At 42.0% G+C, this 18,032-nt stretch overlaps 1 protein-coding gene across 1 annotated transcript in view; it reads left to right on the forward strand.

The window, feature by feature from the left end:
- The window catches only part of LOC134502435 (coiled-coil domain-containing protein 158-like), a 36,548-nt gene that overhangs the window by 5,771 nt on the left and 12,745 nt on the right, over positions 1-18,032 (forward strand). The window contains exons 4-14 of the mRNA XM_063310778.1: positions 1,557-1,633; positions 2,439-2,549; positions 3,636-3,750; positions 6,352-6,471; positions 7,658-7,855; positions 10,277-10,759; positions 11,278-11,467; positions 14,452-14,604; positions 15,767-15,879; positions 16,632-16,790; positions 17,524-17,616. Of these exons, the coding sequence (XP_063166848.1) occupies positions 1,557-1,633; positions 2,439-2,549; positions 3,636-3,750; positions 6,352-6,471; positions 7,658-7,855; positions 10,277-10,759; positions 11,278-11,467; positions 14,452-14,604; positions 15,767-15,879; positions 16,632-16,790; positions 17,524-17,616 (1,812 nt within the window). The remainder of the gene's footprint in view (positions 1-1,556; positions 1,634-2,438; positions 2,550-3,635; positions 3,751-6,351; positions 6,472-7,657; positions 7,856-10,276; positions 10,760-11,277; positions 11,468-14,451; positions 14,605-15,766; positions 15,880-16,631; positions 16,791-17,523; positions 17,617-18,032) is intronic.

Below are 18,032 nucleotides of genomic sequence, written 5' to 3' on the forward strand. Positions count from 1 at the left end.
CCACTTAAATATATTCAAAAGTTGGTTGCTACCCTACTTATAAATCACCAATTACATATTTAAGGCCAAACTTTATATGTAATATAACATGCCTTTCTGTCCTCCTAGCATCTTACAGAAAATGATGATATAATTGAAGCATCTGTGATATAAACAGGAATGTCAAACAAATCTCCTTTTCTCCCTTTTGACATTCTATATATTGCCTTAGAATGTTCTTTTTTGTGTGCCTGCTGACAGATTTATTTGTTTTGACTAGTAAGCCTCCAGTCTTAGATTCCATCTGAATATTTTGTAGCTTCTTAGGAATCCCAAAGGCCATGAGAAATTCCATCACTAGGAGCTTCAGAAGTCATAGCAAATACACAAAATGCAGCACAGCCCAAATCACCAGTGGTTATAGCTCTCAGCCCAAAGGGCAGTCAGTCTTCCAAGACGGAACTGTAGAGGACAATGAGGAAGTTGGGTTAGATAAGGGTTTGGGGAGAGACCATAGCACAGTGGGAGATGTTACATGAAAAAAGTAAGTGAAAGTCTTCAGGTTGAGCTCAACTCTTGGTGACTTCATGGACACATCTCTGTCATTTTTCTTGGCTGCAATAAATAAATAGTTTGCCATTGTTTTCCTCAGGGACGTTTTTCTAACTTCCTTGTCCAGCCTATAGCCCTGGGAGTTTCCCATCCAAATACTGACCAGGTCCCACTCTGCCTGGCTGTTTGAGATCAACCAAGATAAGCAGAGGCTGCCTCCTAGCTGGATGCAAGGAAAAAAAATCCAGGTTCAATCATTGATCTCTCTCTTTGAAGCACTTTTTTGTAGCAGAGCTGGAAAAGTCCAGAACTCAGACATTTCCACAGAAAATAGGCAGCTAGGTGAACAAATGGTCTGATTCAGTGTCGGGGCATTTTACATTATCCTGAGCTCTGTGATACAGGACAATTGTTGAAGCCTGTGAGATCAGGAGTGAGATCTATGGAGCAGGGGATGCTGCTAGACTACAGGTCCTAGCATCCTTTGCCAATTGGAATGGAGTAATGGCTCAGCCACATCTGGAGAGCCCTAAGTACCTGATAGTGGAGATGATGTCCCACTGGATCGTGGAGCAGCTCAGGCAGATTGTGGAAATCCTTGGCAAGCAGGCAAAAACCTTGGGTTTTCCAACCACTAATATCTAGTATGAACTGTTTGCCACGCTGGCTAAGAATTCTGAGAGGTTGCCCTTTTGGAGAGCACATGGCTGGAGACAGCAGGAGTAAGGGTCTTATCCCTATCTTATGGAAATGTAGATGGAATTCCTCAAAAACGTTTTATCAGCACTGGCACTAAGATAAAGGAAATATTGACCCAGGCACCCCGAAAATTATTCTTGGTGTAAGTGTAAAAATAGAAACACAACAAACTTAGGCTATTCCTCTTATCTGTCTTAGCACCCATGTTTTGTAAATGGGCCACAGTACCCATTTGACTACTGATGGAAATTCTTTATCTTTTACTCTACATAGTTGTTTGTATAAGAATAATTGTTTAATTAGCATAACTTGTGACATTTTATTAGCTGGAACAGCAAATAGAAATGATGAAGAGAGAATCACAGTCTAAAACTGAAGTTCTGCTTCAACAGCATCAGGACAGGTGAGTTGTTTTCCAGCTTCTTAATGTAAATGTGTTTTAGACTATTATCTATCACTCATCAGGAAAGCTCCCACAGCAGATTAGTATGAAAAATAAAATGTTTCACAAACAATGAAACCCAAAGCAGTAAGTCAAAGCCGAATAAAACTGGAAGTCAAAGCAGTATAAAACAGAAACAGAGAAGCAGAAAGACGGAGGGGTACTCACAGCCATCAAGCGGTTTTAATCAGCTGTTAGCAAACGCAGTGTGAAATTTAAAATGTTTGTAATTTCTTGCGGGAGGATAATTAGAAAAAGACTGAACGAGCTTCTCGTTGAAAAAGTTCCAGAGCATCAGGACTGCTACTGAGAAAGCTCTGCGTTTAGAGGAGACCAGTCGACCCTCCACAAACAATGGAACTTGGAGAAGAAGCTCATGAGAAGAACTTTGGGGATCAGAGGAGATGGGTCATATGGCAAAAGCTGCCCCCTGAGATAATTAGTTCTTAGGTTGCTTAAGGTGATAAAGCCAAGAACCAGAAGTTTCCCCAAAGAGACTACTTCAGAATGATTATTCTAGTGAAGGAGTGTAGAGCAGTCATTCATTTTGACATGAGAAAGGAAGGAGGGATATTTTAGAACAACACTAGGTGGACGCTATCTTCTCCTTAACCCATGGCAGATTAAGTCTTTTCCTATTTGCCCAGTTCTATCTCCCAGATTTGTAACTTGATCCTGCTAAAGCATGATGAGATAATCAGCACATTAGATCACAGATGCCTTACCACTATTACTTTCTGTTGTGTGTGTGTTTTTTTAATAACAGCATTGAGAGGCTGATCAGTGAACATGAACAGGAACTGGAAGCACTGAGTGAGGCAGCTAAGGCTTCTCACAGCCATGCCAGCAATATTCAAAGCCAGATGGAAATCATTCAGTACGTACAGTAATACTCTTCTGAACTGCCTCCCAGCAACTGTTTTAAAGCAGTGTTTCCCAAACTTGGCAACTTTAAGACATGTGGACTTCAACTCCCAGAATTCTCCAGCCAGCACATCTAAAGCAAATGTTCTCAGGGAATTATTGCAATTGATTTGGATGGATTGCGTTACTATGTGGCTTTGACTTCTTACTAGGTTTGCCTCATTAACTTTTGTCGAGAGAGATCTGGATGGTGAACAAGGGCTTTCCTTTTTGCCTTCCCAGCTTCAGTTAAAAAGAATATTCATTCAGTGAGTCAATCAGTCATTCCAGGGCTACATAAGAATTCTGGGAGTTGAAATCCACACATTTTAAAGTTGCCTAGTTTGAAAAAAATTGTACTAGTGTTTGGATTTAAATGTGCAGCAGGAGCAATCAGGCAGCGTGGGCTGTAGTATATGGCTCATTACTGATAAGCCAGCATTTTCATCAGTCCTGGCTTATTGTTATGCAAACATTATCACACATGATTTTACTGCAGTTCCAGTAAGTCACTTTCAGTTATTCCATTAGGCTCACTGAAAGACCTTGAGACAGGCTATGACTTCAAAATGAAAGAGAGGATTATCTTAAGTATCCTGGCAGGCTGGACAACAAGACCCACACTTTTGCATCAACTGAGAATGCAAGAGCCCCAGGCTGGCCACTGGAACTCCTGGTGCAGGAATTCCAGCCAAAGAATCAAAAAGGAAGCCTTAAGCAGAGCATGGTGACATTTCTTCTTTGTCCCATGCACCTGGCACATGGAGGCATACGATCCTAGAAGACAAAATGCACAATGGCCTATAAGAATTGATAGACCTGTCTCCCAAACATTTATCCAATAAATTAAAGTAAGTAAGTTATACTTACTTATCCAATAAGTAGTTTTCAATAGCACATATACTTTTTGCCATAATGGCAAAACTGCATCTTTGGCAGTGATTTTCACAACTCATTGGCTGCTTAGACCGCAACCATCATTCTCACCTTTATAACCAAGCTTCAGCTCCTGAATATTTCAGATTCTCGTTTTGGTTTATTTCTTCCCTTTATTCCTCAGAGAACAAGCAAGGAATCAGAGTTCTTTGTATACGCGCCAGATCAGTCAGCTGGAGAGTATGGTTTCCCAGCTGCACTCTGAAGTACAGGAATCAAGAAGAATGTCCCACGATAAGGTGAGCACAGTAGGGATGTTGATGATATCTGGAATTTAGGTGAATTTTGTCTTGGTGATCCTAAATGCAGCCCATTTGCTAACTATTCTGCAACAATATAAAAATCATCAGTATCATTAAAAAGAAAAGGCGTGATTTAGCCTAGAGACAGAGAACTTCATTTAGTCCAAACATTTCTGCAGATTTACTCATTATGTGCTCATGTAACTGATACCCAAAATATACCAAAATCCACCACTTTCAGAATCTGGAACGTGGTTCAAAATCAGAAACAAAGAGAATATCTTTTGTTGTGGAAACATCTTCATTTGAAGCTGCATCACTGAAATCTTATATTTCTGCTTTGGTATGCATTGAAGTATGGGTTATTGTTTAATACTTTTTAAAATAAAAAAAAAAAACCTACATACAAGCATACGTACATAGCACATTTGTGATGATATAACTTGCAGGTTTGGTATATGTGAAATTATGGGAAACTTTATTTATTTATTTCAAAAATGGCTATGGCTGTCCATCTTAAATACATAACTCTGGGTGGCTAACAACCGTAATGAAGAACAGTTAAAAATAATCCAATACAAAAGCAAACTGAGGGAGCACATAACAGCCCTCAGGAATGAGGTTCCCCCCAAGATCCAGACGTCTCCCGCATTGCTGTCATTTGGAAGAGCCGTGAAGAGCTGGCTCTTCACCCAGGCCTTCGGTGAGGGAGAGGGAGAGCCCTTTCTTCATTTCCACCCCATCTGTCATTCTTGCCATCTTTTATCTTTTCTTCCTTTTATTGGTTTTATTGTAATTTCTTCATTTTGATTATTTTGAGCTGCCCAGAATCATTGGAAGTCGGGCAGCATACAAGTTTAATGATTTAAACAAACCTCAAAACAGACAAGCTTTTATTGGGCTCCTCTGCCATCCCGGTCTAACACTTGAGGGGAAAGACAGGTCTTAATGGCCTTCCAGAAGCCCATGAGGGTCAGGGGTATTCTGAATCCCCAGCAGAAGTGAAGATGGAGATGTTTTGCTGGTAGCTGGGCTTTCCTCTTTTCTTTCTTAACCTTTCTTCATATCTTCTAAAATTATTTCCAGCCTTGTTACTATCGAAAACTGTGCGGGGTTTCCCTAGTTGCACATTCTACCTCTCAGGTAGCTTGTGTGTGTCATATCAAGATGCAAATACATCTGGGATTTCATATTTTCTAAAAATGGAAGATGAGCTGTTCATCCCAGAGAGCACTTGAGGCACTCCTTAGCGCAAGCTGAAATCTTTTGACAGCTGCTCCACTTTTCCACCTTCCATCCAAAGGCTGAATTTAAACGCAGATTGTGTGACTTTAACGTCAGCCACCATTTTCTTGCCATTTTGGTGGTCTAGCTTGGTGAAGAGGTCTAGAGAACCCAGATCTTACACATTCTTTGGGGACATTTTTGTTAGGCTTTATAATGATATATTGCCCTAATACGAATTTTAAAATGAGACCCTCATCACTGCATTGCCATTCGCCTTTGGCACCAGATTCTGCATAACTACAGTTAATTAATCTTTGGTCTCCTAGTTATCTCTGAGCTGGTTTACATTGAGGCAGAAGTGTCTGCAAGGTGCAGTCAAAAGGTCAAGGTGCCGGCCACCACAATGTGATTGAAGCTCTGCCTGGTTTTTATGTGCGACCAGATGGAGCTCTGATCTGAACTTCCATCACACCATTGAGGTCACCATCTTGAGTGGACATCCCTGTATTGGTGCAGGCATGATCATCTCTGTTACATAAGAGTCCAAGAAATTAAAGAATAGGTAGATTATTGAAGTTAGTTGTGTATACCTAGAATTTCTGACAGCTATACAGAGGTGCATTACTGAATTCCACTTGCCTTTGATTTACTGCATCATGAATTAAACTTGAAAATGCAAAGCTGGCACACTAGTTGTACCAGCATAATAGGAATCTATGAGTGGTGTTAAAGACCACAAATGAAGTTAAACTCCAGATTCCACTATTTTGGCAGGCACTTTCCATACACTGTCAAAACTGTAGGTTGCGAAGTAAAGGTTAAAAACCCCTTTGAGTTGAGCTTGACTTGTGATGTCTTCATGGACGAGGGCAACTATACAGAAGTAGTTTGCCATTGCCTTCTTGTAGGATATTTTTTCCTGGTAGTCTCCCAGCCAGCTCTTAACTAGATCTGGCCCTGCTTAGCTTTTCAGATTAACAAAGGTCAGCTAAGCATTGCGACCTACTTGAGCTAGACTGCAACGGTTGTTGTTGTTGTAGTTCAGTCGTTAAGTCATGTGCAACCCTTCATGACCCCGTGGACCACAGCACGCCAGGCCTTCCTGTCCTCCCCTGTCTCCCAGAGTTTACTCAAATTCATGTTCACTGCATTGGTGATGCTATCTAACCATCTCATTCTCTGCCATCCCCTTCTCCTTTTGCCTTCAGTCTTTCCCAGCATCAGAGTCTTTTCCAGTGAGTCCTCTCTTTGCATTAGGTGGCCAAAGGTGCCTTTTTTTAAATAAAGAGAAAACATTGAGATTCTCAGGAAACTTCATTCTGTGCCCTTCTGAGAGTTGTTTATGAGTGTGTTTTTGTGTTAATGCTTTAGACAGAAGATCTGGAGAAGCAGCTGCATCTGGTTCACTCTGAGATGGTTGAGGGTCAGAATGAAAGGGATCTATACAGCCAAGAAACTGGAAACTTAGATGATCAGGTTCAGCAATTGTTGGTAGGAATCTGATACAGGAGTGCCTCAGTAAAAGTGGCTTATGTAAATCATGTTGTTAATAATCTAGCGAAGTGGGCCAAATTCCATAAGTATACCAGGAAGTCAGAACATTAGCTCTTACAATAGGAGACTGACTCATTTCATGATATGTGTTGGAAGTAGGACTTCATTGGCACTAACTTTTTGAGCCCCTCAGTTTACTAATCATTGCTCAGGTCAGATTCCCAGCCTCAGGATCATTCTCTCACACACAGGGAACACTTCTTCTCCTCCAAACATAAATAAGCCGTCCACTGTTTCAGTAAAGGGGGAAAAAACCCCATCAGGACTGATGAGGGAAATATTTAGAATATTTCAAGCTTAGAAAGTGACTTTGGAACAAGGACTTAGTTGCAATCAATCCATCAGATACTCATGTGATAGGGAAACTTTGGGGAAAGGGAGGGAGGGAGGGAGGGAGGGAGGGAGGGAGGGAGGGAGGGAGATAGATAGATAGATAGATAGATAGATAGATAGATAGATAGATAGATAGATAGATAGATAGATAGATAGATAGATTCTGTAGATAGATAGAGCCTAAGATGGTCAGCCAGGAGTCTGAAGCAGAAGCCCAGTTTGGGGCATGAAGGGCAGGAGATGGCAAAAGAGAAGAGAAGCAGGAGAGGAAGGAACCTGTTATCTTTACGTCTTTTGTGTTTTTTTCTGCTGAAAATGTCTTTCCTTCACTTCTTTTGCTGGTAACACTTGCTTATTGTTATTCTCACTGGGGGAAAAAAGCACAAGGGTTTAAGCAATGCAGTTCAATCCAGTCCAATCTCATATTCAGTTTATAGCTTTAGAGGCCTCATTTTGGAAATGAGGAAACCCACAGGAGAAAAAGACATCCTGGATCTAGTCCCAAGAGACAGCTATATTTCTGGAGGAACGAGCTGAACAATGTCTGCCTCCCAGACTAGGCAAACCAGTTCCTGCCTCCCAGGCTAGATATTTTGTTCTGTAGCTTGTAAATTATCCTAACATTTTCTCTGAGCTTTATTTCATTGGCTGAGCTTAACCTGAGTGTGAAAATGTTCAGTTTGCTTAGGACTGGCTGCTCCTGGATTATGTTCTTCATGCATTTGAAGTTTTTTCCCCCACATTTAGAAACTCTATGAAGCGTTGCTTAATGGGTTGCCTTGCCTTGCAGACTGAGCTCCACAAGAAAGATGCAGAGCTGAGTCTGGAAAAGGAGCAGAATAGGAGGCTCTGGGATCGGGACACAGAGAGCAGCATCACCATTGACCATCTGCAAAGAGAGCTGGAGAACAAAAACACGGAGCTGCAGCGCATGGACTCCATTGTGAAGTCCTTGCAGATGGAGTGTCAAGGGCAAATGGAAAGTCAGGTCAGAAATGATGCCCACTGCCACAAGCAAAGAAGGTGCCACCAAGCGTGGGGAAAGCCCAGACCTTGTGCATTTCCCACACTTCTAATAGCCAAAGGAGACCTTTTTGTCCTTCAGAATTAAAATGGCAGGCCTCCTTTTTCAGAAGAGTTGGGAGCCCCACAGCAGCCCATTTACTGATTGTCCCTTTATTAGATTTGTGACTCGCTGCAATCAAGAACTACTCCTGGCAGCTCACGGGATGATCCAATGCATTAAAATGTCTTAATAACATAAAAATACAATATGAAAAACAGCCTGTATCAAAATATGTAACAAGGAACGACAAAAGTAGTCAGTCCAAAGCCAGTCGATCAATAGATGGCAGCAGTCACAACTCCAGCATCCTTTAAAATAACTTTGTTTTGGGCAATTTACAAAATGCACGTTGATGCTTGATGATATTCTGGAAGTCTTTGAAAAATTGGCTGTTCTCCCAAGCCTTGGGATAGGGAACCCTTGTCGGTTGTGCTTTTGTGGCAAATGGATGTGGTCTGTCCAGACTCCTGTTTTCCATCTTTTTAAAAGTGCAAACCTCCCAGAGTAGTTCTAGAGTCAGGCTGCCTCCAAATTCAATCAATCAATCAATCAGTAATAAAGTGGTGAACTGACCAATATCAAAAGGGGAAGGATATTTGTTAGGCTCTTAAAAAAAACAACCTCCCTTCAATACCAGCATTGTTAAAAAGCCACATAGCGACTATTAGTCAAGTCAAGATAGCTTTACCAGGGAAGCAAGTGGGGTTTCTGTTGGGTCCTACTTGGAGGAAGACAAGGCAAGGCAAGAGCAGAGAATTGTGCCACTATAAAAATGCCACATACACTGGCGGGACACATCTTGGACCAGTCAAGCATCTGTGGTTGTATTTTAAACTATCTGCAGATGGCAGCATGACTCTACAGTTACAGCAAAACACTGAGGCAAGAGGAGGGGAAGCCTGTTAGTCTGTGGCAGCATAAATCAGGAGGAATCCTCTGGCACCTTTGCTAGTTGCCACATTTTATTAAAAGGCATAAGCTTTTTGGAAAAGATGCTACCAGGATCCCAATTCTTAGTAAAATACTGAATATGTACATATGTGGAAGGGAAGAATAATGGCGGGGCTTTTGATGCATTCCCCAGTTGAGAGAGGGAATAGTTTTAATGGCAATGGCTCTAGGCATCTCAGCTTGTGTTCAAAAGAAATTTCGACTCAACCTTCTTAACAAAAAATTAAAATTAACTGCAGAACCTCATCCAGGGTAGGTGAAATCATTAGCAAGTGGAGGTAAGACTGGGCAAAAGAGGCTCCCTAGGTGATGTAGTCCAGACACAATCTCGGAGCCTGGTCTACCTTGCAGCATTATTGTGAGGAGGAGAGTGGTGGTTGGTATCTCCTGAGGTTGGTGAGGCAGAAGCCAGGTTCACCCCAGGCTGGGCTGAGAGAATCAACTTTGGCTGATGTGGCTCAATTCAGGAGGAAGCCGCGTGAAGATGGGGATTCCCTTCTACCTGCCCATACAATCCGTCCACTTCCGGAGAAGAGAGATAGATTCTCTTTTCTGAAAAGACAGATTCTGAAAAGGAAAAGCAGGCCATAATTGTGATAACGAAGAGGAGCCTACCATGCAATATGATGAAGGCATAAACAGGGGTATTCTTAGCGGCTGACCTAAAGTTAGGAAGGTCCCTCCTTCCTGGAAGCCTTTTGCTACAAAAGCCACTCAACGTGGTTTTCAGTGTCAAGCAGTAAACAGATGTGGAAAGTGTTTGTTTAATTAGCTGGAGGCCTCATTTGAATTCAGCGAGGTTTGAGTTTAAAGGTCCACATGCTATTGCAGAGGAAGGGTCTGTGGGTGTTTGGGAAGAGGACTTGTATTGGAACATTGAGCCAGGGGTCAAAAAGAGCCACAGAGGTAGAGAGCAAGAAGGCTCACCCCTTGCTGGGGTGTAACCATTTAGAAGCACTGCCAGGGTTTTGCAGGAGCTTGGAGTATGATTTCTAGGCCACGGAGAATTTGTGGTGTCCTTTCGTTTATAAAGGAGGATGCTAGAGGCAGTGGGAGAGAAATTCATGGGGGAAGAAAGTGGATGAGAGTATCATGCCCACTCCTTGGATGTGAGGCTCTTGAGACGAGGGGTTGAATACGGATCTGGACTACTGCAATGCTCTCAACGTGGGGCTGCTGTGAGCCTAGGCTGAAGCTGCCATAGCCTAAGATGGAGCAGGTTTTATATTCTGTGTAAGCCATCGAGAGTCTTTCAACTGTGGCGGGATAGAAATGTGAAAAATCAATCAATCAATAAATGTCCATTTCACCTCCCAAATTTTAGAGCTCAGGATTTGGGGTGATCTCCTTCGGTGGAGTGAAAGCATTTGGAATATATCTTTCCCTTTTCAGATGTCTGCAATTAGAGAGAAGAATGAAAGCTTAGAGAGGGTCTCCTCTCTCACTGCCCAGCAAGAGTCAACCAAAGAAATGCTCCATAAAGTTGTCGAAGAACTGACTGGAAAAAACGTAAGCTTGGAGTCTGCAGAGAGGCAAATATATGATCTGACATCCTCCCTGAAGGAGAAGGAAAAAGTGATTGAGCTGACCAATGAGGAGATCCAGAAGCTCCGTGGGCGGGTGGATAGCAAATTGGAGGAACTCCAGCAACTAAAAAGTGAAAGCGATCACTTGAGAAGTGTGCAGTCCGACTGTGAGTCCCTGAAGATACAGCTGATGGAAAAGGAGAAGGTGATTGAGATCCTCCAGAAGCAAATCGAGAGCATGACCGAGATTGTAGGGCAACATGGCCGGACAGCTGGCGTGATGGAGACGGAAAAGTCTCAGCTCTTAAAAGAAGTCAACGATAAGAAGCTGGAGCTCCAGGAACTGAAGGTGTATATGATTCACTGTCTTGACCCTTCTTAAAGACACAACTTTCCTTTTGATCCCAGAGTATTAGGATCAGGAGTGGAAAAAAAGACTGGGAAAGCTACACTTTGATCAAAAGTTTTCCAAACTAATAATGCTTTCCACCTAGGTTGGGAGCTTCAGTTTTACAAAATACCAGGGATCCTAAATCATTGGCTGTAGGGCCCATTTGCAAGCTTCCCAGAAACAGCTGATGGCCAGCTTTCTGCTGCAGTAGGCACTACCACTTCACATGGGCAGGGGATGATACTGCAACTGCTAGACCAGTACTGGTTATGAGATATGAAAAGCAACAGGGTATCCCTCGGGCCTGGAGAAACTAATGCTGCTCCTTCTCCTTGGCTGATTGCTCTGAGTTTTGGCAGATACAATGCAGGCATTGTGCTGCCCTTAAAGCAGTGATGCCTTTCCCCATTCTCATTCTTGGAAACAGCCACATTGCAGTTGTTCAGGGCAAATAAGGAGATGTTTTTCCAACCTAGATTCTGCAAGACAAGAAAGATAACCGGATTCGCGAGTTGGAGGCCAGCCTGAGTGACGTGGAATTAGAAAAGGTAAAGCTGACGAACGTGTGCACTGAGAGGCTCCGGGTCCTGAAAGAGATGAAACTGGAAAGAGAAGAACTTGTGAACGAAATCAAAACCAGTCGCATTGAGCTCACTGCTCTAGCAGGTATTCAGCAGCTTTGTCTTTCTTTCTTACTGAGTCATTTCAACAAGGAAAGAACTATAAGTCACTATTATCCCACCCAACTTTCTCCAATATGACTCTTTCTAGAAGTGAAGCCCTTTGAGGCTGGTAAACAAGAACCGCTTGAATTTCTGGATGATCTTTATTGCTAGTGGGGTACCATAGCAGAATACTGAAAGCCTGCCAAAGCAGTCCTTCAGATCAACTTATACCTAGCACAATTAAGGCAGAGGTACTCTGAGCCTCTCATGTTTCCTTCCTCTTCTGGACTAAGAAATCTTTTCTGTAATGGTCCTGCTTCCCCCTGTAATGGTCCTGCTGCCATCTCCATGTGCACAGTGTGTGTTAGGCATTCCATCACCCTAGATGTGTTTGGGACTGCAGTGCTCACAATTCCCATCACGTTGAGACAAATCTGAATATGAACCTGGAAGGCAGCAGGTTGTGGAATTCTGGTTTATTCAAACATCAGATTGCCCTGTTGACATCAGATTGTGGAATTCTGATGTAGTCAAACATCTAATAGTTGATATAAAACCTGTCTCCCCTATGGAGCCCTTTATCAATTGAACTGTCCCTTTCCCTGTCCATTCTTTCCTTGCTTTGATAGTCAGACATCTCCTAAATAATAGGGTTGGCACCTGCACTGATGGGATTCCCAGAAGGCTCTCCAACCCCTCCTCTCATAACCCTGCTGTACCCTCCCTGCAATTCCTGGAGAGAGCAGTTAGGGAGGGGCCATCAGTCACTTTGCTTAAGAGAAATCCCCTCTGATTTTACTGGGGAGGAAGCAAGTAGCAACTCTCTTCCTTCAGCAGCCTGACCTGGCAGGGAGGCATGTGCTGAAGGCTTTCCTGTCCCAGAATAAGCACCGTGAGCTTCGTTAAGAAGTTAAATCCTTATTATATATAACAAGGACAGAGATGAAGAAGAAAGTTGAAAGGTAAAAGGTAAAAGGTAAAAAAGAAAGGTAGAGGCACAGTTAAGCCAGGGACTTAGGTCTGCCTCAGCCCCAGGATCTCTCAAATACACCCACCCCCACACACAAACCCAACTTCACATAGTCTCAGTTCATGAAATAAGACAGAATCTTACCACAATTAGCTTCACTGTTCCAAATTCTTGCTTCCCCAATTCACTGGATGAAGAATGTCTGCTCCTGACTAGGGAAGTTTTTCCCCTACCTTCTGACAGCCATATACAAGGTAGACCCAACTAAGAAACAGACACCATGCAGAACCAAAGCTACATTTATTAGAACAGCTATAGTAAGTCTGAATATGCTTCCTTTCCTCCCTCTTTTATGTTCATGAGAATTGAGGATGGGGGGCGGGGGAGAGATCTGTCTGATGTGTTTTCACAAATCACTTTCTTGGCCTAGACTCAAGTTTCATTCATCTGATTGTTGCCTCGGTAGTGGATCTTCCCTCTGTCCTTCAAGGCCATTCTCTTCCTTCACGACATCTTGCTTCAGCCAACCTCAGAGGAGGAAACACACACACCCCTCCTCAAAAGACCTTCCATCTCCTTTTTTTTTTTTAACAAGCCTACCTGGGAGGGAAAACCCACCTTCCTGATTGGATCCTCAAGGTTTGATTTTCCCCAAACTTTGGTTACCTGGATGGATGGATCAAGTAGCTTTCTTGTACTCCTTTCTGTGTGGTGTTTTCCAAATATCCGTTTTATGCTGCATTGTTCCTACACCTGAATGGCTGTTAATTGTGCCATGGAGGTGTGGAATGTCTTTGGGCTGTCTTAATCCTAGATCCTTTGTTCATCCCCAAGTGGCTTGTTAAGAGGCCTTCCTGGTGGTCTTAATCTTTCTGGGGGCTGATGAAAGAGCAGCATGAAAAATTGGGGACAAGTTGTGTCTGAGACCTCCGCCTCTATTGAGGAAGGGATTTTCTACTTTGGCATGAATGGATTCCTTAACCCCTCTCTCTCAAACCACCTATCTTCTCTGTCCAAAATGTGAACATTGTTGTCCTCAAATGAGTGTCCTTTTTCTTCTAGATGAAAGTAAACTGCTGATTCTGGTACTGTGGTATTGCTCCTCCTGTGTTGGGCCATCCTCTTATGTAAAGGCTGTTTGGTTTCCCCAATGTAGAGCTCAGAACACTCCTCACTGCACTGGATTGCATATAGTATGTTGCTCCTCTTATGTTTCGGTGTTGGATCTTTAGGGTGTACAAGCCTCTGTCTCAGTGTGTTAGTGGGTTTGAAATATACCGGTATGTGGTGTTTTCCAAATATCCGTTTTATACTTTCCGACACGCCAGCCGTGTAAGGAATGACTAGGTTCTTCCGTTGACTCTGGGTCTCAGCTGTGTCTGCCATTGTTTTAGGTCTAGGAGTAGACTTAGATTTAATGAAGGCCCAATTTGGATACCCACAGGCCTTCAGGGCTGTCTTCAGGTGCTGGTTTTCTTTCTTTTTGGCATTCATGGAGGTGGGGATGGTTTCTGCCCTGTAATGTAATGTCCTGATGACATGGGTCAAGTAGCTTTCTTGTACTCCTTTCAGTGTCTGAACTCTTGAAGTGAAGTGTCCCCTCTTTCACCACCTACATGGGCATCCCTGGGGCAGGTGGATCAAGTGACGTGGCGTGCATCACAATGTTGTCGCACAAACGTTGTGAATTATGTTTTTGCATTATGAAGCGAGCAATCGAGTCTACCCATTTCTGCAATGTCATCCTAACACGGGCAACTTTATTTTGTTGTCATTGTCCCTTTGCCCAGTCATCTATGGATTACGCATATCTGTCTCCTCTTTGCTCTTCCTTATCTCCTGCCTGCCTGGTACCTAACACACCTACTAATCTAAAACTTCACCTGCTGCTTACTTCCCAACTGGTCTCTTTGCACCTGACCTGAGTTATGCTGGATTTGTTTACGTGGATACAGCACAGCACAGCACAGCACAGCACCGCATCATTTGATTCTGCTGTTTCTGGTGTGTTGCAGAGGAAGCAGAAGTTATAAAGTGTGACTACCAAGAGAAAAATGAAGATATGGAAGCAACTGTGAGCAAACTGAAAATGCAGCTGAAATCGACTCAGATTGAATTGGAGCAAACCAGAGCCACCTTAAAGACTATGGAGGGGTCTGATGGCCATGGTAATTGAGGAAGTGTTATTTTCTTCATACAGAATGATTTTCCATCTTTTCAAAGTGTAGAATGTGTAAACCTGTTACTGTTCATCTGATGGTTTTAATACAGATTTGCACAGGGATGCTAGTGAATCAGATCTGAGCATTTAGTATAAGATAATAAGATGATGTGCCTCACAGCTAGAGATGATCACATCAAGAAGTTTCCAAATAGCTAATGGGCATAATTAATACAGGTAGTCCTCGCTTAACAACCACAATTGAGACCGGAAGTTTGGTTACTAAATGAAGCAGTCATTAAGCAAATCCAACCCAATTTTACAATCTTTTTTTGTGGCAGTCATTAAGCGAATAACCATGGTCATTAAGTGAACCATGTGGTTGTTAAGTGAACCACACAATTCCCCATTGATTTTGCTTACTAGAAGCTGGCAGGGAAGGTCAAAAATGGTGATTATGTGACCACAGGATGCTTCAATGGTCATAAATGCAAACCAGTTGCCAAGTGCCCAAATCATGATCACGTGACTGCAGGGATGCTGTAACGGTCATAAGTGTGAGCACCTGTTGTAAGTTGTTTTTTTCAGCACCATCTTAAGTCTGAACCATCACTAAACAAATGGTCATTAAGTGAGGACTACCTGAAGTTAATGGGCATTAGAGACCTGAAACCAGTGTATTTCGTTATGTCTGAGGGAAGCAGGAATTGTGGTTCTCTGGGGAGCTAGAGATTTCTAGTAGAGAATTCTTGGTATTCTCACTAAACTTCAATTCCCAGCATTCTTTGGGGAAGAGCTGCCACAGACAAACCACACAAAATAGTTATAGGGTGCCAATGTAGGTCTTTTAATAAATGGGAGCTTGCAGTCGAATTTATTTTTCCTCTTGGCATAAAATACTGTAAAATGCATTGTCATTCTGTGCTGGAGTGTAATGTACTTATATTGCTCTTAAAAAGAGTGAAGGTTCCTTCAAGTTATTGCAGGTTCATAAATTCAAAATTCATTTAGAATTATTTATAGGCTACACTTACAAATCTATTCCTCTTATTACAGAAATTTGTCCAGAATTATATGAGGCCATTTCTATGCTAAAAATACTTCACTGGAGTATCTCTTGCAAAGAGTTCTCAAAGCCACTAATGCGCTGGAAATCTTCTCTTTTTCAGCAATGAAAGTTGCAATGGGGATGCAAAAGCAAATTACAGCCAAACGAGGACAGATCGATGCTTTGCAGAGCAAGATTAAGTTCTTAGAGGAGGCAATGACTAATGCAACTAAGGTCCAAACTGCTGAGTTATTTAATTGTGATAAATGTAGCCCAGGAGAATTCCTGGGCCAAATGTTAACACATTGAAGGAATGTTATGGGTGCAAATCTGTTTGCAGTATGGTTGAAAGAATCAATCTTAAATCATGTTATCACACCCCCTGTAAATTTAATATAGCTTTTCTCCAGAGACCTTAATTATAATCCTGAAGTTACTTCCTCTTCAAATTGATCCAATGCATTTCCAAAATGAATGGGCCGGGTAAGAGATAGGGCTAAGCAACCTGCTGTGGGGAGGAATGTGGAAGATTCCCCCGCCCCCATATTTTAAATGAAACGCACCTTGTCAATTTATCATGTCTAGACTGAGAAAGAGATTATAAAGTCGATTAGCAAAATGGACAAAAAGTTAATTTTAATCATATTTAGTAGAAACAAGGTAACTTCAAACCATAGCTTATGAAGCAGAGTAATTTTCACTACTATAGTTAAGGTGTAGTTTACAATTGAGGTGTAATGCTACACTAAACTGAATCAAAAACATAATTTAAAGGTTTTGAACTCACATCAGTTGAGGACAGAGTTGTGTGCACATGCTTGAAATGAGTACAGGTTATCTTTTTTTTACCATACTCTATGGACATTTATTGTTAGACTTCCTCATTTGAAATCCAAAGCAATGTGGTAGTTGCTGTTCAGTGTTCAAGGTTCCAGGTTCTGCAACAATTCACATCTGCTGTATTTTTTTCTATCTTGTCTATATAGGAAAAGCATTATCTGAAAGAAGAGAGGAACCGATTAAGCCAGGAGCTGACCTATATGGCTAGTTTAAACAACAAATTGGCTGGAGAATTAGAAATCCTAAGGTCACAGGATAAACGTTTGAAAGAAAAACTTGTGATAATGGAAGCTGCTCTAGATAAAGTAGGTTTCCTTAACCCAGCTAATCATTCTTCCCAGTAGTTGCGCTAAGCGTAGGTGGAGGGATTAGCTCATAATGTTTTAAAACGAAATAGTTACCAATAGAACAACCGGGAGTGTCTGCAGGGGAAGTAAAAAAACCCTCAAGATGCGGGTCCAGACAGTGTGATCAAAGTCCCACCCTTTTTTAACATGTGTCAAAGTGGGGCTTTTATCCAACAGTCGTGGTCGCCATCTGTATTTTTTTTTTATTTCACCCTGCAGACACCCCTGAGAATGAGACAAATAAATGTATTTGTAGGTGCCCTTCTTGGCCAGATATTTTTAATATCCAAGGCTGAGAAACACTGCTGTAGATGTTAGGTCTGGTGATGGAGTTCTTCACTGCTATTTTGTGACTTTTATCTGGTCTTTATAGGGTGATTGGATGAGACAGACAGGCCAGGAGAAAGTGAAAGGACAGCTGTGCATCATCCTTGATGTTAAATGTACTCCTACTACTATTATGGAATCAAGATATGTTTAAATAAATGGGGTTGAATTTGTCTTTCGTATGAGAGAGTAGGAACCATAGCAGAGTTGGTTAGATTCCCAAATTACTGTATGGTTCTTAATTTACTCAAAACCATTCTGCATAACAGGAAACTGCTTGTGTGTCTGACATGCTACTGATAATACTGTATGCAAATCCACATTGTGTCCCAATAGCAAATAACTCACTCCTGATTTCATACAGGCATCTCTGCAGTTTGCAGAATGTCAGTGCATCATTCAGCGTCAGGAGCAGGAAATTACGCGTTTCAAGCTTCAGCACACTTTAGATGTAAAAGTAAGTCTTCTGCTTCCCTAAAGTACTTTAAAACCATGTCTGAACCTGTCTTAGTTTCCAGAATTGCAGAGTCCATTATCAAAACTGGATTTAGATCAGTCTTTTGGCTTCTACATTCAGAACCAGCATTTCTTAGCTTGCTTATAGTCCAGTATTATACTAATGAAGGGTATAAAGTGCTGTTTGCGATAAACATTAGCAAAGGAGTCACCCTATTACTGTAACTTTAATGGATTTCAGTGAGACAAATGAAACTCAAGCCACTATGCAAAGATAGCCTTGAAAATGCTAGATCAGTGTTTCTCATCCTTGGCAGCTTACGATGTGTGGACTTCAACTCCCAGAGTTTGCAATAGCTATTCAGCACTTCCTAGTTCGTTGCCTGATGTGAAAAGTGAAGGGGAAAATGGTTTTGA

The sequence above is a fragment of the Candoia aspera genome, chromosome 8 (genome assembly GCF_035149785.1).
Source record: "Candoia aspera isolate rCanAsp1 chromosome 8, rCanAsp1.hap2, whole genome shotgun sequence".
NCBI classification, from domain to species: Eukaryota; Metazoa; Chordata; class Lepidosauria; order Squamata; family Boidae; genus Candoia; species Candoia aspera.